Below are 27,632 nucleotides of genomic sequence, written 5' to 3' on the forward strand. Positions count from 1 at the left end.
CTTATTCACTTGTACCCATATGATGGAGTAGTGACAATGACCCAAAGAGGTAGACAACAGTGAGATTTGTTGCCGACAGACTGAAGGAAAGAGTTTGGATAAATACTCCACTCTGTCTACTGCAGTGACTTGGTGATGGCGTATGAGGGGCAAGCTTGTGTGGCATACAAGTGTAGAAATACTGCTTCTGAGTGTTAAAACATTTGGCCACATCCAAACCACGTGAAATGTTCTTTATCTAATATTTTTTATAAACTTAGGTTGATTTGGTCTTTTGAAAGACTTCATCCCAAGCAATCATAATTTTAAAATGGTAGGTTTGATAAGCCAGTTGTAGTTTTTAAAATTTAAAATAAATCCATGAATTTATGCCAAATTAAGATTTTTCATCAAAATGGTTGTTGCCGGGGTGGGGGAGGGAGAAGGGTGGAGGATGGGCAAAAGGGTGAAGGGGAGTGAGAGATATCGGTTTTTTTGTTAGGGCATTAATAAGCCATGGAAATAAAAAGCAAAGCATAGGAAATCCATCAATGATATTTTAATAGTGCTGTGTGGATGCAGATGTAGCTATACTTGTGGTTAGCACAGCATAACATTACATGTTGAATCACTATATTGTACGTCTGAAACTAATATGACTTCAATAAAAAATGATTTTTCTATATGTAGTCAAATTTCATACATGTAAACGGTATAATTTTTAAAGAATTTATTTATTTATTTGACAGAGGGAGACACAGCGAGAGAGAGAACACCAGCAGGGGGAGCGGGAGAGGGAGAAGCAGGCCTCCCGTGGAGCAGGGAGCCCGATGCGGAGCTCGATCCCAGGACCCTGGGACTCATGACCTGAGCCAAAGGCAGTGGCTTAAGAACTGAGCCACCCAGGCGCCCCTAAACAGTATAATTTTAAAGGCTAACTTGTGGACCACCAAAATTATCTCATGTGTCATTTAGTGTTCTTACTGTACTTTCAACTGTTGTGAATATAATGAACAGACAGGGAAAATTTACAGCAATTAAAGAAGGACTTCTTAAAAATCTCTATACCCTATAAATTCAGCCAATCATAATTATTACTCTAATCTTGTAGTCATTAATCTCAATTACAGTTTCCCCTTTTTTGAGGAGGGGGGATTATATTTTCCTCCATGCTCTTCCGTGTACTAATTAGGGACTTGCTGATTGCCCTGACAAAAGACAGAGTAACAGGGCAAAATCCTTCACATGCATATGGGGCAAGCAGGAATGGCTCCCTGAAGTGCTAAGGATCAGGGTCTGCAGCCTACCTTTCTGGGGAAGCAGGGAGAAGAGGTTTCTGTGGGAACACATGGGTTTCTAATGAGAATGAGCAGGAGATAAGAATGTTGTGATAATGTGTGTTCATGTAGGAGTTACTGTTTGCTAGTTTGGTTTGTTTGTTTTCCCGATGGCCATAACCATTCATGGCATCCTCGTTTCCAGAAGTTTCTGTTTGTTAGTGAGATAAAAGGCTTCTTTCTGTATGTGTTCAATCTCAAATATCATTAAAATAGTCTTTATGTCAACTCTGAAACTCTTAGTGGTCTTCACACTCTGGAAATTTAAACATTTTTCCCCACGATTTGACCACAGTCTATCTTATAATGGTTCTAAACACTAGAGAAGCTGGAGTCACAGAGTTATTGTATTCCTGAATAGTTACATAGGCAAAGTTCCACCAGAGATTTTTCTGCCTTCTGAGATTTTACCCTAGAACCCTTCCTTACAACCTTTCTTGAGCAACGAGATTGGGAAAGAACATAACTGAAATGCAGAGTTGTGCACAAAGCTTGAGAGAAGCATTTTTAACTGGTAAGCAAATATCGATGTCTGGTAAATGTCACACAGGAAAACACTAAGCAACATAAAATAAAATGTCATTCCATTCGTATATTACTTTCTTAACATGCAGTGCTCATCACAAGCCCTCCTTCATCCCCATCACCTGTTTCCCCCACCCCCCATCCCCACTAGTAACCAAGTATATTACTTAAAAAAAAAAAAATCAGGTAAATGCACATCCCATAAAATTAGCCACTGTAAAGTGAACAGTTCAGTGGCATTTGGCACATTGATGCTGTTGTGCTTCTGCCATCTCTATCCATTTCCCAAACATTTCATGCCAAAAAGAAGCCTCACATCACTTCTCGGCCTTAAGATCAAGTGCAAAAAGAAGCCTCACACTCCTCCAGCCTTCCTACCCCATCCCTGCCCTCTCAGCCCCTGTCAGTCACCAATCTGGGTGGATTTACCTATTCTGGATGTTTCACGTAAACATGAAACCTTTTCTATCTGGTGTTTTTCACTTTGCGTTGATGTATGCAATGTTTATCCATGTTGTAGTGTATGTCAGTACTTTGTTCCTTCTCGTGGCTGTACCATTGTGTGTGTGTATCCCAAATATATATATTTGTATGTTTATATATACATTTATACAACAGAATTTGTCTACCCATTCATTCATTGGTGGATATTTTGACTGCTGCCAACTTTTGGCCTTGGTGAATAGTGCTGCTATGAATATGTATGTAAGTATAATTACTTTTTGGAGTTGTAACAAATAGAATTTTAAGGAGACAGAAAAAATGGAATAAGTTTTCAAAATAACTAAATGCTATGAAAGTAAAGACACTCTAGATTCCACCATAATGAATGACAAACCACCACCACTCTCACAGTGGATGTTCTGGACAGAGATGACTGGGGTCTGATGTTTTTTCCTTGTGCCCTCCTGCTGAACTCTCTTTAGATAAATATAATCAATGTAAATGAAATGTAATGTAATGAAATCACTTCTACTCTTGAACATGGGCTGCACATAGTGGTTTTCTCCCTAAGGAAATGAAAAGGGAAAAAAAAGAGAGCAAATTGACAATGGGGAAATATCATGAACACAATCTCAACCAGGTGATCAAGGTTAGCATAAAGGATGAGTTGTGTTGATAATATATACTCTTGATATGATGTGCAGACAGGACACTGGACCTCTATGGTCTTCCTCCCCAAAATGCATCACCCCCGTCTGATCTTGAGACAAACATCAAAGTCCCCACTGAAAAACACTCTACAAAATGCCTGACTAGGACTCAACATTATCAAGGTAGCCAAAAACAAGGGAAGTTGGAGAACGTTTCAGAGCCAAAAGGAGCCTGAGAAAACGTGATGGCTACATGTAGGCAGAGTCCCGGATGGGATCCTGGGATGGAAAACGCACATCACAAACTAGCAATGAATCCGATGAATCTGCAGTAGGGATCATGGTAACAATGTATCCTCAAAGCGAAAAGTACTGAGCCAGCTGAGGAAGGATGACCTTCCTGTTTCAATAAGAAGGACCAGGAATGCAGTCTGAGCTCAAGTCCACCGAAAGAAGGGCTAGAGCGTTGCTAAGAGTCCAGATGGAAGCTCTCCTCACAAGAAATTTTTTTTCTTTTTTTTCTGTGCCTGTATGAGATGATAGATGCTAACTAAACCTATTGTAAAAATCCTTTCACGTATATGTATGTCAAATCATTATATTGCACACCCTAAACTCATGCAGTGCTGTATGTCAATTATATCTCAGTAAAACTGGGAAAAAACCACACAAGGAAAAAAACAAAACAAAATCCCTGCTCTCTTGGCAATACAGTGTCTCCTGGGAAAGAGAGGAAGTTGAACAGATAATTGCCGTAATTGCTGCAAGGGCACTCTTCCTAGAAACTGTAGTTTAGAGTCCCAAAGAATGAAGAAGCAAAATAAAACAGTTATCATCTAGAAGCTCAGAAAACTAGGTTATTTCAGTGACAACAGTGCACTCCCTGAGGACCAGCAGTGCTGGTCTCAAAATACTTGATAACAGAAAGGCTTGTGTGAGCCATTAAACATTTCTCTGTTAAAAGTGCAGCAGACCTGCCAGGTTTTCTTCTCTTCCCTTTTTTCTCCATTTTATTTTTCTGAGGATTTGGGGGGTTTTGTTTGTTTGTTGTTGTTTGTTTTTAGAAATAACCAAAATTTATCTAAAGTTTTTCTTAAAAAAAGATTTATTTATTTATTTGAGAGAAGTGAGCGAGAGAGAGAGAGAGAGAGAGAAAGCGTGCGAGTGAGAACATGAGTCAGGGAGGGGCAAAGGGAGAGGGAGAAGCAGACTCCCTGCTGAGCAAGGAGCGTAATGTGGGACTCTGACCCCAGGACCCTGGGATCATGACCTGAGCCGAAGGCAGACGCTTAATGACTGAGCCACCAAGGCACCCTTAAAATTTATCTGCATTGCTTAAAACATCATCAAAAATCAAAGACAGAGCTGGGTGGGCGGGGGGTAGAGGAATCAAGAGCCAACTGTGTTTGCTAAGTGGCCTTCTCGAAGGAGAAGTAACACTGTGTTGTACTTCAAGGATGGGAGATAGTTTCACACCTTGGAGCAAGCCTCCTATGGACCTTAGGCTCCTGTCCTCCCACGGAGACTGGGAGGTGGTGGTGTGCCTTCTTTGGTGATTACGGCTCCCAGATCCTTGGGATGGAGTGCTGGATTATAAAACTGGCAGAAGTTTGAGCTGCAGGAATATTGCCATCTCCAAGGGCAGAGAAAGCATGTACAGTTGCAAGTTTTCTAAGGTAAATGCCCTAAGAGTGGTTGGGGCCTATAATCAGGAAGAAACCTGTCTACTGTCTAGTCAAGCTGAAGGAAATGTTGGGTCCATCTCATTGTTTTTTTGTGTTTCTTTTCCTTTTTCCCCTCATAGGACCGTGCACAAAATCTGAATGAGCGGCGAACCACCACCACCACCCTCACCGTGGACGTTCTGGACGGAGATGACTTGGGTCCTGTGTTTCTTCCTTGTGTCCTGGTGCCAAACACACCTGATTGTCGCCCGCTCACCTACCAAGCCGCCATCCCTGAATTGAGAACTCCGGTAAATGTGCTCGCATTCTTTCCCCTTCACTTACACCTCTTTATCTTCAGTGAGATCCAGTTCTAGTAGTTTGTAGACATATTAGCTGAGAAGAGCAAACTTCACTATATGGACATTGAAAAGTATTTATGTCTAAAACCATTTTCAGAGAGTATGGCAAAATTTGGTGACCATGCATTACTGCATCATTTACAAAGTCCAAAGTGTGTCATGATGCAACCATTCATTTGACACTGATTTTCTTTTTCCACCTATAAATCATAACCGAGTCGAGTTGCCAACCTATTGTAGGAAACCAAGAAATAGCTTCAGCATTTCCTTAAATTCACCAAATAAACAAACATAGAGTCCCAAGCCAGAAGACACACGGGCCAACAGGTTACTTGTCAGCCTCTTAGCATCCTATGATGTTATTGGAGATTGTGCTTGGCTGTTTGGAGGTCGAAGCTAATGAACCCCAAATGCAAATATCTATCCCTTAAAGATGTGTTTTAAAGAAGCAGAAAGGTAAGGCATGAATATGTATCTGGTATGCTTGATTTTGCCTCTGTTTTGTTTTTGTTTTTGCCTCTTTTTTAAAATTCTAATAGAGCTCTAAGTCGCTGTTAGCCTGGAATTCACACCTCAGACCTAGCTGGGTAATAAATATTTATACCTAAGGATAAAAATTGTAAGGCAAATATAAACTAAAATATCAATTTCTCCCTTAAAAGTAAAAAAAAAATTCTCTTTTAAAGAAGCTAAATTCCAAGGGGGTGAATGTCTTTGTGGTTCCTCTGGAAAGCATTCAGCTTTCTGGGTGAGTAACGTGGCTCATGATGTCAGAATTTATTGGAAGGTATTTGAATTTTTTTTTCTCAAACATGTAAGAACTGTGGTTTGGGGTGTCCTCTCTATTTGAGATGTTTAAAGTATATATATATATAAAAAAAGAAATTCCTTCTCCTAAGTATAAATGACATTGCATTCTATGCACTGCTAAGGGTTCTTCTTATGCAACGTTGCATGTCTGAGCCTTACTTTAAGATTTAGTAAATCTTAAATGGCTGGGATTCACTGTTGTGTCTTCCAGCATAAATAACTACTGGTCTAGTTGGCTTATGTGAAGAAAAAAAAAGCTGGAGAAAATAAAAGAATAAAAGTTTTGATGTGAATTTAATGAAGAAAAATATAATCGAATTTTCAGCTCTATGGAGTAAGTTTGAAGACAAAAAGGCTAATGTAGAAATTGGGTGGACAAATAGTTGTAGATCACCTAAAGTCATATGTCACGATAGGATTTTGTGGAATATTCCAGTAAGAAGACTATTAATGATAGTGAACATTAATTTTTTCTTGGAAAAACTTGATATTATGAGGAAAAAATATTTTAAGTATTTATTTTTGAGTTAATTTATGTAGCTGTCATATCCAGGAGATCCCCAAGAAAAGGGGCATAGTGACATGGTGACTGGAGTCGATGGCTCAGTGCAGTGACACTAACAGTACTTGATAGCTTGAGGGAAGAGGCACAGGTCACTGCCCGACAAGCAGAGGGGATTGAGTTTATAAACACCTCTAAGCATCCGTTCCTCTCTCTTCCAGATGGCTGATGGAGCATCTCTCTCATTCCCATTCATTGCACCATAGATGAGGTCATGCTCCATATTTGGGGGAATGAAAATAAATGATACTAGGGACTAATGGTTATATAGATTGTTCCATGTGTCATGAAATGGGCAAAAGTCTTCAGGGATATTAACTGCAATCCTGGTGGGTAGCTGCCACTCTTAAGGTCATTTGGGAGATGAGATCTCTGAGGTACAGCGTTTATGTAACTTTTTATGGCCTTACAATGAATACATAAAAAACTGTTTTCTTTTAAAATCATGTCTCTTGAATTAAATGCCCTGCTATAAATTCCAGAATGATCAAGCTTTATGCTTCATCATCCCTTTTACTAGATGGACCCTTTCTTTAACATTCTGTGAAATGGAGAATTTTAATTTTACATATTTGAATAGTGATAGCAAATATTTATTTATTATAAGGGGTATATATTTATTGCCACGTAGAAAAAACTATATGTATATGTACTTGAAAAATTAAGCACCTATTCTGATTATCAATCGCTGCATAAAACAATCACCAAAACCCAGTGGATTCAAATCACAGTTTTTAAATTTGCTCATAAAAGCTGCAGTTTGTAAGGTCAGGAACGTGGCAGGGATGTCCACTCTCACCACTGCTATTCAACATAGTATCAGAAGTCCTAGCCACAGCAATCAGACAACAAAAGGAAATCAAAGGCATCCACATCGGCAAAGAGGAAGTCAAACTCTCACTCTTTGCCGATGATATGATACTGTATGTGGAAAACCCAAAGGACTCCACCCCAAAACTGCTACAACTCATACAGGAATTCAGTAAAGTAGCAGGCTATAAAATCAATGCACAGAAATCAGTGGCATTCCTATACACCCACAACAAGACAGAAGAGAGACAAATCAAGGAGTCGATCCCATTTACAATTGCACCCAAAACCATAAGATACCTAGGAATAAATTTAACCAAAGAGGCAAAGGATCTGTACTCAGAAAACTATAAAATACTCATGAAAGATATTGAAGAAGACACAAAGAAATGGAAAAACATTCCATGCTCATGGATTGGAAGAACAAACATTGTGAAGATGTCAGTGCTACCTAGAGCAGTCTACACATTCAGTGCAATCCCCAACAAAATACCATCCACCTTTTTCAAAGAAATGGAACAAATAATCCTAAAATTTGTATGGAACCAGAAGAGACCCCGAATAGCCAGAGGAATCTTGAAAAAGAAAAGCAAAGCCGGCGGCATCACAATTCCGGACTTCCAGCTCTATTACAAAGCTGTCATCATCAAGAGAGTATGGTACTGGCACAAAAACAGACACGTAGATCAATGGAACAGAATCGAGAGCCCAGAAATGGACCCTCAACTCTATGGTCAACTCATCTTTGACAAAGCAGCGAAGAATGTCCAATGGAAAAAAGACAGTCTCTTCAACAAATGGTGTTGGGAAAATTGGACAGCCACCTGCAGAAGAATGAAACTGGACCATTTCCTTACACCACACATAAAAATAGACTCCAAATGGTTGAAAGACCTAAACGTGAGACAGGAGTCCATCAAAATCCTAAGGGAGAACACAGGCAGCGACCTCTTTGAGCTCAGCCGCAGCAACTTCTTCCTAGAAACATCGCCAAAGGCAAGGGAAGCCAGGGCAAAAAGGAACTATTGGGATTTCATCAAGATAAAAAGCTTTTGCACAGCAAAAGAAACAGTCCACAAAACCAAAAGACAACCGACAGAATGGGAGAAAATATTTGCAAATGTCAGATCAGATAAAGGGCTAGTATCCAAAATCTATAAAGAACTTCTCAAACTCAACACCCAAAGAACAAATAATCCAATCAAGAAATGGGCAGACGACATGAACAGACATTTTTCCAAAGAAGACATCCAAATGGCCAACAGACACATGAAAAAGTGCTCAACATCGCTCGGCAGCAGGGAAATCCAAATCAAAACCTCCGTGAGATACCACCTCACACCCGTCAGAATGGCTAAAATTAACAAGTCAGGAAACGACAGATGTTGGCGGGGATGTGCAGACGGGGGAACCCTCCTACACTGTTGGTGGGAATGCAAGCTGGTGCAACCACTCTGGAAAACACTATGAAGGTTCTTCAAACAGTTGAAAATAGAGCTACCATACGATCCAGCAATTGCACTACTGGGTATTTACCCCAAAGATACAAATGTAGGGATCCGAAGTGGTACGTGCACCCCAATGTTTATAGCAGCAATGTCCACAATAGCTAAACTGTGGAAAGAGCCAAGATGTCCATCGACAGATGAATGGATAAAGAAGAGGTGGTATACATACACAATGGAATATTATGCAGCCATCAAAAGAAATGCGATCTCGCCATTTGCAACAACGTGGATGGAACTGGAGGGTGTTATGCTGAGTGAAATAAGTCAATCAGAGAAAGACATGTATCATATGACCTCACTGATATGAGGAATTCTTAATCTCAGGAAACAAACTGAGGGTGGCTGGAGTGGTGGGGGTGGGAGGGATGGGGTGGCTGGGTGATAGACTTTGGGGAGGGTATGTGCTATGGTGAGCGCTGTGAATTGTGCAAGACTGATGAGTCACGGATCTGTACTTCTGAAACAAATAATGCAATGTATGTTAAGAAAAAAAAAGATAGCAGGAGGGGAAGAATGAAGGGGAGTAAGTCGGAGGGGGAGACGGACCATGAGAGACGATGGACCCTGAAAAACAAACTGAGGGTTCTAGAGGGGAGGTGGGTGGGGGGATGGGTTAGCCTGGTGATGGGTATTAAAGAGGACACATTCTGCGTGGAGTACTGGGTGTTATGCACAAACAATGAGTCATGAAACACTACATCAAAAACTAATGATGTAATGTATGGTGATTAACATAACAATAAAAATTATTTAACAAAAAAGCTGGAGTTTGGACAGACTCTGCTCCACACAGCAGCAGCTGAGGATCCTTACCTGATGCTTGGGTACCAGTGTTAGAATGGTTCACTTGGCATGTGGATTCTGACTGTTGGCTGGAGCCCAGCCAGGGCTGTGAGCGGGAGCTTCAGTCCCACTCCATGCGGATCTCCCTCTGGCTTTTGAGGCCTCTCACATGGAGACATTGGATTCAAGAACTAGCTTCCCCAGGGGAATGAGGCAGAACTTGTAGGAATTGGCTTGTGATCTACAGTGTCCCTTCTGTTATAGTTTAACCTCAGCCAGAGTCAAGGACTAACAGTAGGTACCATGTCCCTATAAGAGGAGTATAAAAGTCACATTGTTAGAACATCTGGGGATGGAAATCTTATTGTGGCACTTGCTGGAAACTGAAATCTCCCATGGTGCGGACGTCAGGCTTCCTGGCTCTTTTCTGCATACGCCGCTTTGGACCCCCCCCCTACTCCCCCCCCCCCCCCCGCCTTCACAAGGGTTAAGAACTAGAGCCAGTTTTTGAGTTTCACATTCAAATTGCTGTGTTTATGTCTTTCCTTTCCACTAAAAAAATTCCTTTCTTAAAAGTTTCCTTTACATGTTTTGCTAAAATTTCTGGATATTTCAATAAATAAAATCTTGCTATTCAGAGCGAGAGAACTAACCATTTATGTCAGCTAAACAAGACATGATGACTGTAATTGCATACTTGCTGATCCTTTTCTGAACTAATTCTTCAAATTTTGAAAGCTTTGACACCTGCTCACCTTCTGTGTTGATGTGAAATTTTCCACCAATTACCTCAGTGGTATTCTTGACTTGAAAAACCATTCTTAGTTCTGCCACAATGCATGCAGAATTTATCAGCTCACAAAAACTTTAAGAGGAAGTCTGGTACAGTGTTTAACTCATGAGCCAGGATATAACAAAACTAAAAATCGACTATTTATTGAAATACAAATAACCATGTGCTTATAGAGAAACTTATTCAGTAACTGTTTTATCTGTTTTTCTACAACAGAAGATGGTCTTCACAGACACTAAGATTAATATTATATTGAATATGTAAATACATAGATCTGATGTCTCTGGGGTAATAAAGCAATTTGTCTTTCTGAAAATTTCTAAAAAATTCACTTATTAATTTGATAAGTATGTCCTGGCCCCTTGATATATGTTCAACTCTGTGCTAATTGAGAACATAAGTAGGATGGGATGAATCCTTTCCAATATTGTGTAAATTTATTCTCACTTTCTGACTCTATGAAGTTGTTGTTATGCTTGTCCAGTTGAAGTTTCGTGATGTTATGGAAAACTCCTATAGATTTTGGAGAGTACAGAACCCTCAGCTCTGTTTTCTCTTGAAGTGCAAAGACACAGCAAATGCTCACACTTTCTTGTCTTTTCATGATCCTGTTTGGTTGGTTGGTTGGTATTTTGCTGAGCAATTTGCCCCTGGAGAGAAACACTGTAGTATTAATATGATATTGGTGTATTATCTGTGTGTTTCCTGGATGTACCTCCCTTTACTTAGTGCTTGCCAGAATGGTCGTTAGCAGCTAGGATCCATGCTCCAGGGAGCTCTTTGCATCCCTGTTGAGTTGGATCCCAGGACTGTCTACCTACAAGCACCTGTATATAATCTGTCTCAAAGAACTCTGGTTTTCAGGAAACTGTCAAAGACAGCCCCTCTGCTGTATTTATGGTGTTCTCCCCTTCCAGAGACACGTTCCGTTATTATGGGAGTGGCGGTGATCTGCAGTGATGGACAACACTGATACTTTCCTCTTGACTCCTGCTCATTGAGCAATCCAGGAATCTCCTCTTCTCCTCTTTTATGAAACTACCGGTTCTCCTTCTCCCCTTCACGGCCCTGCTCTGGTTTCTCCTCCTATATCTTTGATGGTTTGGCTTTTATTTTTTGTTTTGTTTTGTTTGTTTTTCCTAATTAAATCTCTCTGCTTAATTTTTTTACTTATGTATTTGTTTAATTATTATTATTATCATTATTTTGCTTATTCTTAAATCTTGGTGATTTTCCAGACTTCTGTCCTTTGAGACTTTTTTTTCACTATAGTTTTCACTAAGAGTCATCAAACCATCAATAATAAGGGGTTCTATTTTTCTTCAAATAGGGATGATCTGTGTGTTGTGGGAGTGTTTTCTGACTTGGAATCTTTCCTGACATCCAAGCTTGCATTTCTCACTTTTTCTAGATATTTTTATGCGTGTTTTCCACAGATGCCTCATTATCCTTTCTAATGTGTTCATCCTCCTGTTCACCTCCTGTTACTCTTGAGGTCACTGCGGATTCAGACCTTGACTTCACTGACCCCTACACCAAACTCCATCAGTTTCCACAGATCCTTCCGCACTGTCTATAGGATGTTACTGACATATGTGCAATGCCCAGTTCCACTGCCAAAATATGCACTGAAAGACATACTCTCCAGCCACCTGGGGGGCTCAGTCAATTAAGTAGCTGATGCTTGGTTTTGACTCAGGACATGATCTCAGGGTCCTGGGATCGGGCCCTGCATGGGATCTGCACTCAGTTCAGAGTCTGTTTGAGATTTTCTCTCTCTCTCTCTCTCTCTCTTTCTCTCTCTCTCTCCCCCTCCCCCTCTGCCCCTCCCCTGACTCACATGCTCTCTCTAAATAAGAAAATAAATAAAATCTTAAAAAAAAAGACATACTCTCAACTCTAGATGCCAGAACATCATCTCCCTGAAGGCAGTTATGTTTTTGAAAATATAATTCCGATCCGATCATTCACGGTTTAAAATAAAAAGCTTCAATAATCCCGTCATATACCAAATGAGCTCCCAAAGTGTTTTGCATGTCACTTAAGTCCATTTTACATCTGACCATGTTCCAGTCTCATGTCTTGTAACTTGCCTAGTGCAACCCAGCAGCCATCCAGAGCTTTGAGTCTACGCCTGAACTTCTCTGAGAACTAGCCTCCCACCTCTCCACTTTGTTCCATGTATTAAGCTTGTATTTGTTCCTCGGGGTTCATCTCAGTAAATCTGACCTGATGGGCTCCCAGGTTTAAGTTTCTCCATGTCCCGTGGAAGCCTGTTGGAAATGCCAAAACTCCTCCTGTCCTGCAGTTGTTTGTCCATTCCTCTCTTGCACGACTGTGCATTCTGTAATTTCCTGTTTGTCACTACACCCCAATGCGCCAAACACCTGCTTCTCATAGTAAGTGTTCGGTAAATGCCCAGGTGGACTAATCCATCGATTAAAACTTCAGGAAATACCTACCATGCACTGAGATACTAGATATAAATATGAATAAGCATGGCTTCTGCCTTCTTACAATGAGTTTTTATCACAAATATGCATATGTGAAGAGTATATATGTATGTTTTATATATGTACATGATATATAACTTGTGTGAGTATAATTATTTCAGGAAATATTATCCAAATATTAGCCATGGTACATATAAGTTTTTCATACACTTAACGGTGTTTGCAAATGCGAATAGTGGCAAGCACTGTCCTACTTGGTCTTTGTCTGTCCATTAGAGTCTAGTAGGTACTGTAGGGAAAGTAAGCATATTTCCCTGTTGCTGGAGAGAGTTTCGGTTTCTAATTGTCCCAGCACATTGTTCATAATGCCTCCTTCACCTTGCAGCCATGTTCCAAATATTAAATGGTCTTCTCGCAGTCTTTAGGCCAGTTATTTCAAAATGTGTTCTGTGGAGCTCTTTTTAAGGCAACACATTGATGGATTGAAAAAGGATTGGCAATTACCAGACTGCCCATAACCTTGTAATGAGAAGATTGTCTTGGAGGGTTGAAAGATACAGTGAGAAACAACACATGTGGAGTGAACATACTACATCATCTGCCATTTCTTCCCCTACCAACTGTCTCACACACACGCCGCCAGCCGCAAACCATCAAAGGAGCTTCAGGTTCAAGGGCAGAAACATGAGCTAAATGTCAAACACACACAAAAAAACTAGAATTTAGCAAATGTTGGTAGACTAAGACTTGGTATTGTGGTAATTCTGAAGGTGCGATGTGAAATTATAAGTGAGCAAAAGAATCATTTGTTCTTTTCATCATTGGTCAAAATTTACATTGAATAGGCTCAACTGGCATTGTATCTCCATTTATAAAACAATGTAAAGATACCTTCCAATATCTGGAACAATTAAAGACTGAAAAACAAGAGGAGGGATTGAGTTTATTACTATTAGTTAAAGGAAATAAGTCACTGTTCTCAGTAAAAGAAGGAAGTCTGACTCTTCGTATTCAAGAGTTTGTTCCAATACTATTTTAAATTAACACTGGTGATGTGTTTTCCTATGAAAAGCTATAAAGAGAAGAGACACAGTATCCTGCAACTTGGACGTAACTTTATGAACATTTCTGGAACTCTGACAGGCAGTTTACAAAGATGCTTGTTGTCATGATGTAAGACAGTTCGTGAGAACTTGGAGTCCAACCTGAACCCTGTGTGACATTGCAGACATTCCTTAATATCGCTCAACAGTAGTTTGAATTTGTCCTCTCTAAAATGGGGTTAATAAAATCTAATTTTTGGGATTTTGTGAGCTGTAGAAAAGACGATTTATGCAGCACACTTAACTTGTTCCTAGCCAATAGTGAAGAGTTAGTACTATTAGCTCTTGATGTTTTCTTAAGATTTTATTTATTTATTTGAGAGAAAGTGTGGAGAGAGAGATCACAAGCAGGGGGGGGAGGGTCGAGGGAAAAGCAGATTCCCCGATGAGCAGGGATCCTGATGCAGGACCTGATCACATGACCTGAGCCGAAGGCAGATGCTTTACTAACTGAGCCACCTAGGTGCCCCTTAGCTCTTGATATTATTATCATTGCTCTGGAGTTCCTTCACCTGGCTTGGTCTTTACTCAGAGGCTCATGGAAGTAGCTAATTGACACTAGTTGTTAAATGTCTAGCTACTTTTCAGTGAAATTCCAGTTTTAGAAACTTGAGTTGTATATGTTCTGACTGTGGTACTCATAATTAATTCAGTACGGTCCTTTAAAAAATAATTCAGTACCTTTATTGAGAAGAACAGTAGATTCATTTTTTAAGTAAACAGATTTGGCCCAGTCACCACTTGTGCTGAATTAATTGTGCCCTATATTATTGCTTTTGGAAGAGGCAGCAGCTGATGCAAAATGCCACAAGGTAATTCTGTGAGCCAAAAATATATCAATGGATCAAATTGTAAATGTGTGCCAGGGAAGTAAGTGTCCTGCTCTTTCTTCCTCTATGAATACAAAAGCATTGGTTTTCAGTAAGTTTCTCACGTTGTCCCACAAAAACCTTCTGTTCTGCAGAGGTGACTCTGGGACCTCTACTGCCAATAAAGATGGGACTTCCACTCCGCAAAATATTTAAAATTCTGCTTTAGTTCCACTTGCTAATTTAGACATTTCTTTCATTATTTATTTCAATTTAAAAAGGATTGGTTGCTAATTGTAAATTAAGAGGAAAAAAAATTTTAATTATACACATTAGACGTTGGAACCCATTAATCCTCAAAGACCGATTTCCAGGATGTCCATTAGTAATGTGATGCATGTCTTTCCAAATATCTGGAGCCTGTTGGAGGCAGTTTGTGTTTGTGGGTTGTTGTTCTTGGTTTTTGTTTTTGTTTTTCAAACAAACCAAATGACTCTGACCCATAGAAAAGCGAAGTGGGGGTGTTCACTGGGGCCTCCCGGAATCATCTGGTGGTTTGTTTAAATGGGTTTGTAATGGATATCAGAAAGCACAAGACACAACTGTGTGTTGTGGGTGGAGGGGCAGGATCATGTGGTCTGGGTAGACTAGGGGACAGAATGTACTTCTGTGACCTCTACTCAGATGCATAGTCAGGGGAGACAACACCTGCTTGACCTAGCTTGAACCACATGCTCACTCTTTGTCTAGAAGGGATAGAGTCTGTGATGGTTACTTTTATGTGCTAGCTTGGCTTGGCCATGGGACGCAGATATTTGGTGAAATATGTCTGGATGTTGCTTCCAAGGCATTTTTCACATGAGATTAACATTTAAATCAGTACACTTTGAGTAAAACAGATTATCCTCTATAATATGAGTAGGCCTCATCCAATCAGTTGAAGGCCTTAAGAGTAAAGACTCACTTTCCCCAAAAAGGAGGGAATTTTGCCAGCAGATCGCCCTTGGTCTCAAACTGTAATATCATTTCCCTGGATCTTCAGCCAGCTGACTTGCCCAGCAAATTTTGGACTTGGCAGCTTCCACAATTGTGGCATGAGCCCATTCCTTAAAATGAATCTCTCTCAATCTCTCTACATATAAATAGATAGACATAGATGTTGTTTAATCTCTCTCTCTGTCTCACTTTCTGGAGAGTAGTATACACACTCAACCTGTTCAGTCCTTTTCTGTTTCCCTGGACAGCCCTAATACAGAGCCCCTGAAGAAACTGTCCAATGGGCAAAGGTAATTTCTCCAAAAAGACAGAGAGATACCATTAAGAAGGGGAGATGGATCCTGGAGAGCTGAAAACCCACAGATGTAAGGCAAATATACAATCAAGCCAAGACAAATTCTTGCCTAGAGTCCAGAATGATATTTAAAAAAAATTAAAATAAAGACATCAGATGACGTCTCTCCCCTGCTTCGATGCTATGATAGATTTTTCACTAAATGATTGTATCTTCCTATAATGCTTATTATAGTCCTACCAGTCTTTTTTCACTGGCTGTGTAGACTAAATCCTTGAGAACCCCAAAATTCATATGAACAAACCTAATTACCAGTGTGATGCTGTTCGGAGGCAGGGCTTTGGGAGGTGATTGGGTCCTGGGCAGAGCCAACACAAACGCGATTAGCGCCTCTCCCAAGTGAGGACACTCCCAAGTGTGTGTGTGGCTACAAGATGATGATCTTCACAGAGGCCATCTGTGAACCAGGAAGTGGTCCCTCACCAGACACTGGTCTGCCAGCGCCTTGTTCTTGGGCTCCCAACCTCTGGAACTGAAAGCAATAAATGTCTGTTCTTTACAAGCCTCCCAATCTATGGTACATGATCTGTTATGGCAGCCCAAATGGATGGATCCTGACCTCAACTTCCACCTGGCCCAGGCCTTCCTTCTGTCCTCTGTCACGTCATGCTCTCTCAGTTGAGGGCATGCACGCTTTTCTGCCTCTTTCTGGAATGTTCTCTTCTGATACTGTCCTGAGTCTGGCTCTTTTAGTTATTTGGTTTCGGCTCAAAAGTCACCTCCTCAGAGAAGCCTTCCCTGACCACACAGTCTAAAGTATCTTGCCTCTCCCATGGATTTGGTAATGCACAACCTTGTTTTATTTTGTGCAGATCTGTTGGCCAGGTGGAAATGTTGTGTACATTTATTTGTTTGCTTGATTAATGTCTGTCTGGTTCCTTGGAAATCTGCATACACTATGAATAGGACCTCGCCTATCTTCTTTGCTACATTACCCAAACTCCTAAAACAGTGCCTCAAATGTGGGATGCTCAGTAAATATTTAATTATTTGGAATAAATTGCAATTTTCGTTTTCATGAAGATATGTCTTTATAAATAACTGCATAAAAATAATAGCTGTGGGGTGCTTGGGTGGCTCAGATGGTTAAGCGTCCACCTTCGGTTCAGTTCATGACCTCAGGGTCCTGGGATCGAGCCCCGTGTCAGAGTCCCTGCTCAGTGTGGAGCCTGCTTCTTCCTCTCTCTCTGCCTCTCCCCCTATTTGTGTGCTCTCTTTCTCTTTCTCTAGTGAATAAATAAAATCTTAAAAAAAATAGCTGTATAGTATGTCTTTGTATAAATGCACATAATTTATGTCTCTTTTTTAAAGATTTATTTGAGAGAGAGAGCACGTGCAAGTGGGGGGAGGGGCCGAGAGAGAGAGAGAGGGAGAGAAGCAGACCCCCCACTGAGCATGTGGCTCCATCTCACAACCATGAGATCATGATCTGAGCTGCAATTAAGAGTCAGACACCCAACCAACTGAGCCACACAGGCGCCCCACTTTATCCCTATTTACCTCTTTTATGTTTTAGAATTTTGTGTATATCATTACTTGAAAAAAAAGTTTAAAAATATGTACATAAATGTTATTCTCTAAGAAGTTAATTTTCATCTAGTATGTTTTCTTATGAGCAAAATCAACTTCATGTCACATATCCCTTTGCCTAGTTCCTCTTGATACTAATAATGAGGGACATGATAATGTATTTCAGTAGTTTAAACTGTCTTGAGGTGTGCATGTGGCCACAATATGATAATAAAATGGGGAGTTCAACTCAGTGAGGTCACCACAAAAATAATTAAGTAAATAATTCTAGGAAACGTGATAAATACAGCTGGTAAGATTTTCACATGCAGCTTTGTTTTTTAGAAACCTCAAGTATATGGAGCTTGCTTTTGGGTAAAGCTTTTTCTGGAAGCTTATTATTTCTTTGCCACCACAGCTCTAAGCCAATTTGATTTGTAGGCAGCCTAATAGCAATCCCTCTGCTTTGCAATGTATTTACCAACATCATCTGCAAAGATACTCAAAGGAGGGAGATAAATAAACCACGGAGAAAACAACTGATTTATTTATTCCCCAAGTGACATTAGGTCATGATGCCTTCAAGACCTTCAGAGGAAATCTCATATAAGCCACAGTCACCTTCTGTACCTCCTTTTAGTTCCTACAGCCCATCCTTCACCTGGCAGTCAGGGTGATCTTTTAAAAGCATCAATCAGCTCAAGTCACCTTTGTGCTGAAAATACTACAGGGACTTCTGATTATGGTGGGAATAAAATCCCAGTGGCAGAAATGTGGCTTACAAGGCCACACATAATTTAACTCCCCCTTATTTGCTGTTCTTCTGTGAGGACTTTTATCCTGTTCTTTGGAACTTCTGAGTTTCATTTCATGCCCAACCTTTACTGTTCACTCCATTATAAAACACTTCTTTCTCACCTTCCAGTGGTTGGCACATTCTCACGAATCAAACCCAGTTTTCGGCAAAAGTATCAAAAGGTCCTCAAAGAGACCTTTCCTGACAACCCTCCCCGCGGTAGATTTTCTTTAAACAGCAACAACACATTCATGTGGATTAATAGAAGGGTTTTGTGTGTTTTCAGTTGCTAGGGAAAGGTGAATAAAATTTATAAGAGCTCTGTTGTATTTTCAATGAGAGTGCTGAAGCTTGCAGCTGTGGGTGGCAATGTCGATGATTTGAGGTAGACATTTATATACACTAGATAGCTGTTTTTATCTTAATGAAATTGAAAACAAACCCTCTATGTCAACCTCATCAAGGAATAATTATTTTAGGTACTGCAGACATTTTCACTGATAATGTCAAAGAGTTGTAATAAATGCCCAAAGAACTCTAAATCCCCTATCGATAGTAAAATCTTGGCAGACAATTTATCTGAAGACACTTGGAATAAAAATAATAATAATAATAATAAAAAAACACTCACTCATTCCCAAAAATTGATTCTTAAGGTGACATTTTCACATGAGAGAAAAAGGAGGAAATGTAGAATGATTTAAGTATGTCTCTGCCAAGAAGTGTCTCTTTAATTTGATTTGAGGGTCATATAAAAGCATTTGCACTTATCAGCATGGCATGCATGCATTGTGTTCAATGTTATTTTAAACATTACTTCCTACTCAGAATGCTTATTTCTCAGTCTGGTTGGTTTGATATGAAGTGTCGTAAATAAGGAACTTCTTGGATTGTACACTTAAGTTATAAATGTTTTCTGTGTTCAGAAGCAATTTTATACCACATATTGTTTTAAAGAGAGTATATACCAGACTGATAAGTCACATTGTGTCCTTGTAAATCACGTTTAGTTTCATAAAGCATGTGTCATGCAACTTTCACTTGTGTTACTAGAGATTTGGAGTTCTCATTCTTTTCACTATGAAATTAGAAGTACATTACCACAAGAAGAAGTCTTCAGAAGAATTTAGGCGTGTGTACCTATTAGGGAAAAAAGAGAGTAAAGGTGATTATCTGCTTTCCAAACAACTGTGCTCCAAACATTGGTTTGCAAACTAGTTGTTTGGAATGTGGGATAGTTTCCCTTAGAAGCAATGTGATTAAGGATATTTAGGGAAACCTTCTAGAACACAAAAACTTACATATATTTAACATGTTAAAATATATATATATATTATCTGTAGAAACATAGAGATGTTTTTCTTTGGGGAAAAGAAGCATATGGAGGGATTTGTATTGGAGGGACAGCAGTAAGTCATCCAGAAGAAGGTCCCGGAGAGGAACCTGCTCCGGTGCCATGCTGCTCACCTGCTGGGTGGTGGGAGCAGCTCTGAGCCTTGGATAGTGCTAATTCCTAGAGCGGCTTCTCTCTCAAGCCCCAGTACTACCAGTGGGAATGATGCATAGAAGCTAAGGCAAGCTTATTCAATATTTTTTCTCTCTTTTTTTATTACTTATATGGAATTGGATTAAATTTAAGCAGGGGGAGATAAAGTTTACTTTGTTTTTTTTTAAGTTAAATTTATAATATTTTCCCAAAGAGTGGCCTGAGGTCACAGGAAGAGCCAACAAGTAGAATGCTTACTTTGTGTGAGAGATGTTATATGAAGTATCAGATCACAACAGAAGAATCCCTAAGACTCAGAAGCTAGAGTAACACAATTGAAATATACATCATGCATGCTTTCTATATGCTACATTTTCTCTGGATGCAACAATACTTGACAGGAAGGATCCCACACAAGTTAGAGACCCGGCATTGACTGTCATGAAATAATAACCAATTCCACACTCATGGAAGTGGATGAGTAGGAAATAGCATTCATGGATCTGAACTAGTAAATATCTTGAAATAAACCACAAAAATCATGGCTTGTAAATCCAGGCTGCTAATTGTCACCACCTGAGCAGTTAAAGGTAGTCTATCATTAAGACAAGATGTGTGTTGCATTGATTTTGAAGGAAATTCAAAGACATCAGTTTTATACTTTAGCTGAAGAGTAATATTTAATTTGGGCACTACAAAAACAACCAAAAATCACTGTGTGCTTGTTGTAATGGTCATTGCAGCATTTCTGTGTCTATTGAAAAGTGTATGTAAGAAAAAATGAAGAAAGATCAGAAAAAAATATTCCAGTAAAAAATATTTTGGCTCTCTTAGATACATTGGATGCCATGATGCAGCCCTTTGGTGTCCCCTTCAGGACTGAGGTACTGAACTCTTCCTTCCCAGCTACCCCTTCCCCAGATGCTCTGAGGTTGGTTGCTCTTGGAAAATGCTGAGTCCCTCTAGAAGAATTGCCCTTTGTTCAAAGAGAGCCAATTCACCCAATCTCATGCCCCATTTCTGGGAGTACCGCATCCAGTGACTTGTCAATGGGACTGGATAATGTGCAGATACTCAGTCATCTGGCCTGAATGCATGAACACTTTAGAAAGTACCCCCTTGAGATCTCTTGTTTTGTTGTGTCCACCTGGATGGTAATGCTTTTCACCTCCTACCTCTGCCCAATTCTGCTTCCTATATTCCTTCACAGGTTTAGTTCCCTATAAATTCTCTATGTACAAATCCATCAGAGTCTTTTTCCAAGGAAATCATTCTGAGACAGTGGCCTATATTCATGTAGGTCCCTAAAGAAATACTTGAGTTAATTTATTTGGTACCAAAGAATGATAGAAGACTCATGTTCTGGACACAACCAGTTAGCAATTTAACTGGATCATAAGACTCATGTAATGAGTTTGTTAATATGCATTCCCAACCCTCAGAATCTGATGGCATGTGTTTTGGATGAGACCTGAGAACTGGAGGCTTCCACCCTAGGGAATTTTGATTCAATATGTCCAGGATGGGGCCTAGGAATTTGTATTGTTTTAATACATAAATTTTCAAATGTATACAGGAACAGGGAAGAGTAGCATGAACTCCCATGAAGTCATTACTCAGTGATCAGTCCATGGGCGCTCTTGGTTCAACTATAGCCCCCCTTCCATCCTTCTCTCACCCATGATTTGAAGGACAGCTGTGATATCACATGATTTTATCTGAAGATGTTGCAATGTGTATCTTGAAGTGATAAGTCATACCACAATGCCATCATCACTAGTAAAAGAAGTTAAGAATTTGTATTTTTAATGTGTCAAAATAATGCCAGGGATCCAGAAATCCTGAGAACCAATGGAGTAATTAAATTTTGGTGTGTGATTCTTGGATGACTAGAGTGAGTGTGTGTGTGCGTGTGTTATTATTCTTGCTTTCACGTGAGCTTCTTTGAATTATGCCAAGGCTCTATTTAGTCGTGTGCTAAAACCATCAATTATGCAGGCCGACTTTTGGTAATTATTACCTCTGAGTTAGTTGAGTTGTATCTTTCACCATCTTAATGAGTTCTCTTTAATAAGTTGAATATGCATAATAATAATATTCACATTTTACCAGAGAAGTTTAGGCCAGTTGGTCAGTTCCAACCCTGTTATTTGTTATTGGAGCTTCGGTCTGTAACTCTTGCATTCTGGCATAATGGAGTACTCTTCAACTTCTGTAGGTTTGAGAAAAAGGACCCCCCCCAAACACACACACACACACACACACACACAAACACACACACACACACACACCATCATCATCATCATCTATTCAGAAATTCATACCATAAACAATACTTAAGGTTCCAGTTCTCCCCATTTAGTGAAGAAGCATCCGGGGAATGAACTCTAAGGACAATTTTTAACCTTAGGCATTTTAACCAGTGTCCAGAGCCCGTCTTTAGGCAGAACAGATGGTATGTATGTCTGCTCCAACTATGAATGTGGAGAGAACCTCAATTACCTTAAATAGAATTGAATCCTGAGTTTCTATCCATGTGTTGTTTAGAATCAGACAGGACTAATATCTGTTAATGAAACTAATAGCACGGAAATTAGTGGTATTAATCTTGTCAGAACTGCATGGGGACAAAAACAACAGAAGGACCTGTAAGCATCCTTTTCATCCTTAGTACTTAAAACATCATGTCATGACTAGTCTCAAAACAAGAAAAATAGGAAAAATGAATTTTGATTAAAAAGAGTTAAGCAGATACATATAGGTTAAATTGGTTCCTGAAAGTATAAAAAACCCTCTGGTGAACATCACTATTCACCTAGAAAGGATTCCAGGCTTACCGAGTTAACAAATAGAAGAATTAAGTATTGAAATTCAGTTTTGCAGAAAAAAAAAAAAAAAAGAAATGGGCAACGCTCTTTGGAACTTTAATGCTTCTAATATATCTCCGTGTACTACAAAGCAAGCAAATAAACAAAATAGTAGAACTGTTATGTCATAAAAAATCCTGATAAATAGCTAGAGGGAAGCCTAATCGTTTTTGGATGCCAAGAACATGCTTTCATGACAATTTTAGTTAATGCATAGATGGTTTTATAGCTCATTTAAACTTGAAGAAAAGTTTTGAGATTCAGTAAATTTTGCCAAAAGTGCAATAAAACTTTGAAAGTGGGCTACTTTTTAAATTTTTCATTGTTACGTTAATCACCATACATTACATCATTAGTTTTAGATGTAGTGTTCCATGATTCATTCTTTTTTCATAACACTCAGTGCTCCACGCAGAACGTGCCCTCTTTAATACCCATCACCAGGCTAACCCATCCCCCCACCCCCCTAGAACCCTCAGTTTGTTTTTCAGAGTCCATCGTCTCTCATGGTTCGTCTCCCCCTCCGATTTACTCCCCTTCATTCTTCCCCTCCTGCTTTCTTCTTCTTTTTTTTTTTCTTAACATATATTGCATTATTTGATTCAGAAGTACAGATCTGTGATTCAACAGTCTTGCACAATTCACAACACTCACCATGGCACATACCCTCCCCAATGTCTATCACCCAGCCACCCCATCCCTCCCAACCCACTCCAACTCCAGCAACCCTCAGTTTGTTTCCTGAGATTAAGAATTCCTCATATCAGTGAGGTCATAGGATACATGTCTTTCTCTGATTGACTTATTTCACTCAGCATAACACCCTCCAGTTCCATCCACGTCGTTGCAAACGGCAAGATCTCATTCCTTTTGATGGCTGCATAATATTCCATTGTGTATATATACCACTGCTTCTTTATCCATTCATCTGTCGATGGACATCTTGGCTCTTTCCACAGTTTGGCTATTGTGGACATTGCTGCTATAAACATTGGGGTGCACGTACCCCTTCGGATCCCTACATTTGTATCTTTGGGGTAAATACCCAGTAGTGCAATTGCTGGATCGTACGGTAGCTCTATTTTCAACTGTTTGAGGAACCTCCATACTGTTTTCCAGAGTGGCTGCACCAGCTTGCATTCCCACCAACAGTGTAGGAGGGTTCCCCCGTCTGCACATCCCCGCCAACATCTGTCGTTTCCTGACTTGTTCATTTTAGCCATTCTGACGGGTGTGAGGTGGTATCTCATGGAGGTTTTGATTTGGATTTCCCTGATGCCGAGCGATGTCGAGCACGTTTTCATGTGTCTGTTGGCCATTTGGATGTCTTCTTTGGAAAAATGTCTGTTCATGTCTTCTGCCCATTTCTTGATTGGATTATTTGTTCTTTGGGTGTTGAGTTTGAGAAGTTCTTTATAGATTTTGGATACTAGCCCTTTATCTGATCTGTCATTTGCAAATATCTTCTCCCATTCTGTTATTTGTCTTTTGGTTTTTTGGACTGTTTCTTTTGCTGTGCAAAAGCTTTTTATCTTGATGAAATCCCAATAGTTCATTTTTGCCCTTGCTTCCCTTGCCTTTGGTGATGCGTCTAGGAAGAAGTTGCTGCGGCTGAGCTCCAAGAGGTTGCTGCCTGTGTTCTCCCTTAGGATTTTGATGGACTCCTGTCTCACATTTAGGTCTTTCAACCATTTGGAGTCTATTTTTGTGTGTGGTGTAAGGAAATGGTCCAGTTTCATTCTTCTGCATGTGGCTGTCCAATTTTCCCAACACCATTTGTTGAAGAGACTGTCTTTTTGCCATTGGACATTCTATCCTGCTTTGTCAAAGATGTGTTGACCATAGAGTTGAGGGTCCATTTCTGGGCTCTGTATTCTGTTCCATTGATCTATGTGTCTGTTTCTATGCCAGTACCATACTGTCTTGATGATGACAGCTTTATAATAGAGCTACAAGTCCGGAATTGTGATACCACCAGCTTTCCTTTCCTTTTTCAACATTCCTCTGGCTATTCAGAGTCTTTTCTGGTTCCATACAAATTTTAGGATTATTTGTTCCATTTCTTTGAAAAAAGTGGATGGTATTTTGATGGGGATTGCTTTGAATGTGTAGATGGCTCTAGGTAGCATTGACATCTTCACAATATTTGTTCTTCCAATCCATGATCATGGAACAGTTTTCCATTTCTTTGTGTCTTCTTCAATTTCTTTCATGAGTATTTTATAGTTTTCTGAGTACAGATCATTGGCCTCTTTGGTTAGATTTATTCCTAGGCATCTTATGGTTTTGGGTGCACTTGTAAATGGGATCGACTCCTTGATTTCTCTCTCTTCTGTCTTGTTGTTGGTGTATAGGAATGCCACTGATTTCTGTGCATTGATTTTATATCCTGCCAATTTCCTGAATTCCTGTATGAGTTCTAGCAGTTTTGGGGTGGAGTCTTTTGGGTTTTCCACATAAACTATCATAACATCTGCAAAGTGTGAATTTGACTTCCTCTTTGCCAATTTAGATGCCTTTCATTTCTTTTTGTTGTCTGATTGCTGTGGCTAGGACTTCTAATACTATGTTGAATAGCATTGGTGATGGTGGACATCCGTGCCGTGTTCCTGACCTCAGGGGGAAAGCTCTCAGATTTTGCCCATTGAGAATGATATTCGCTGTGGGTTTTTCATAGATGGCTTTTATGATATTGAGGTATGTACTCTCTAGCCCTATACTCTGAAGAGTTTTGATCAAGAAAGGATGCTGTACTTTGTCAAATGCTTTTTCTGCATCTATTGAGAGGATCGTAGGATTCTTGTTCTTTCTTTTGTTAATGTATTGTATCACGTTGATTTGCGGATGTTGAAACAACCTTGCAGCCCAGGAATAAATCCCACTTGGTCGTGGTGAATAATCCTTTAAATGGACTGTTGGATCCTATTGGCTAGTATTTTGGTGAGAATTTTTTCATCCATGTTCATCAAGGATATTGGTCTGTAATTCTCCTTTTTGATGGGGTCTTTGTCTGGTTTTGGGATCAAGGTAATGCTGGCCTCATAAAACGAGTTTGGAAGTTTTCCTTCCATTTTTAATTTTTGGAACAGTTTCAGAAGAATAGGTATTGATTCTTCTTTAAATGTTTAGTAGAATTCCCCTGGGAAGCCATCTGGCCCTGGGCTTTTGTTTGTTGGGAGATATTTGATGACTGCTTCAATTTCCTTAGTGGTTATAGGTCTGTTTAGGTTTTCTATTTCTGACTGGTTCAGTTTTGGTAGTTGATACATCTCTAGGAATGCATCCATTTCTTCTAGGTTATCTAATTTGCTGGCATAGAGTTGCTCATAATATGTTCTTATAATTGTTTGTATTTCTTTGGTGTTGGTTGTGATCTCTCCTCTTTCATTCATGATTTTGTTGATTTGGGTCATTTCTCTTTTCTTTTTGATCAGTCTGGCCAGGGGCTTATCAATCTTGTGAATTCTTTCAAAGAACCAGCTCCTAGTTTCGTGGATCTGTTCTACTGTTCTTTTGGTTTCTAGTTCATTGATTTCTCCTCTGATCTTTATTATTCCTCTTCTCCTGGGGGGTTTAGGCTCTCTTTGCTCTTCTTTCTCCAGGTCCTTTGGGTGTAGGGTTAAGTTGTGTTTTTGAGACCTTTCTTGTTTCTTGAGAAAGGCTTGTATTGCTATATACTTTCCTCTCAGGACTGCCTTTGCTGTATCCCAAAGATTTTGAAGAGTTGTGTTTTCATTTTCATTGGTTTCCATGAATTTTTTAAATTCTTCTTTAATTTCCTGGTTGACCCATTCATTCTTTAGTAGGATGCTCTTTAGCCTCCATGTATTTGAGTCGGAAAGTATTTGTGTCTTCTTTCCGACTTTCCTCTTGTGATTGAGTTCTAGTTTCAAAGCATTGTGGTCTGAAAATATGCAGGAAATGATCCCAGTCTTTTGGTACCGGTTGAGACCTGATTTGTGACCTAGGATATGATCAATTCTGGAGAGTGTTCCATGGGCACTAGAGAAGAATGTGTATTCCGTTGCTTTGGGATGGAATGTTGTGAATATATCTGTGAAGCCCATTTGGTCCAGTGTGTCATTTAAAGTCTTTATTTCCTTGTTGATCTTTTGCTTAGATGATCTGTCCATTTCAGTCAGGGGGGTGTTAAAGTCCCCCACTATTATTGTCTTGTTGTCCATGTGTTTCTTTGCTTTTGTTATGAATTGCCTTATATAATTGGCTGCTCCCATGTTGAGGGCATAGATATTCATAATCGTTAGATCTTCTTGTTGGATAGACCCTTTAAGTAGGATAGAGTGTCCTTCCTCATCTCTTATTACAGTCTTTGTTTTAAAATCTAATTTGTCTGATATAAGGATTGCCACCCCATCTTTCTTTTGGTGTCCATTAGCATGGTAAATGGTTTTCCACCCCCTCACTTTCAATCTGGGGGTGTCTTTGGGTCTAAAATGAGTCTCTTGCAGACAGCATAACGATGGGTCTTGTTTTTTAATCGAATCTGATAGCCTGTGTCTTTTGATTGGGGCATTTAGCAGATTTACCTTCAGTGTAACTATTGGAAGATATGAATTTAGTGCCATTATATTGCCTGTAAGGTGAATGTTATTGTATAGTGTCTCTGTTCCTTTCTGATCTATGCTGCTTTTAGTCTCTCTCTTTGCTTAGAGGACCCCTTTCAATATTTCTTCTTGTCCTAGTTTTGTGTTTGCAAATTCCTTTAGTTTTTGTTTGTCTTGGAAGCTTTTTATCTCTCATTCTATTTTCAATGACAGCCTAGCTGTATATAGTATTCTTGGCTGCATATTTTTCTCGTTTAGTGCTCTGAAGATATCATGCCAGTCCTTTCTGGCCTGCCAGATCTCTGTGGATAGGTCTTTTGCCAATCTAATGTTTTTACCATTATAGGTTTCATATCTCTACTCCTGAGCCCGTTTCAGGATTTTCTCTTTGTTTCTGAGACTCGTAAGTTGTACTCTTAGTTGTCGGGGTGTTGACCTATTTTTGTTGATTTTGAGAAGGGTTCTT

At 39.6% G+C, this 27,632-nt stretch overlaps 1 protein-coding gene across 1 annotated transcript in view; it reads left to right on the top strand.

Moving 5' to 3' along the window:
* PCDH15 (protocadherin related 15) overlaps positions 1 to 27,632 on the top strand; it is a 1,645,434-nt gene that overhangs the window by 1,146,142 nt on the left and 471,660 nt on the right. Inside the window, exon 10 of the mRNA XM_073878941.1 lies at positions 4,740 to 4,910. Within this exon, the coding sequence (XP_073735042.1) occupies positions 4,740 to 4,910 (171 nt within the window). The remainder of the gene's footprint in view (positions 1 to 4,739; positions 4,911 to 27,632) is intronic.

This window comes from Callorhinus ursinus, unplaced genomic scaffold, assembly GCF_003265705.2.
Source record: "Callorhinus ursinus isolate GAN/ISIS: 27379988/994484 unplaced genomic scaffold, GSC_fseal_2.0 scaffold32, whole genome shotgun sequence".
Lineage (NCBI taxonomy): Eukaryota > Metazoa > Chordata > Mammalia > Carnivora > Otariidae > Callorhinus > Callorhinus ursinus.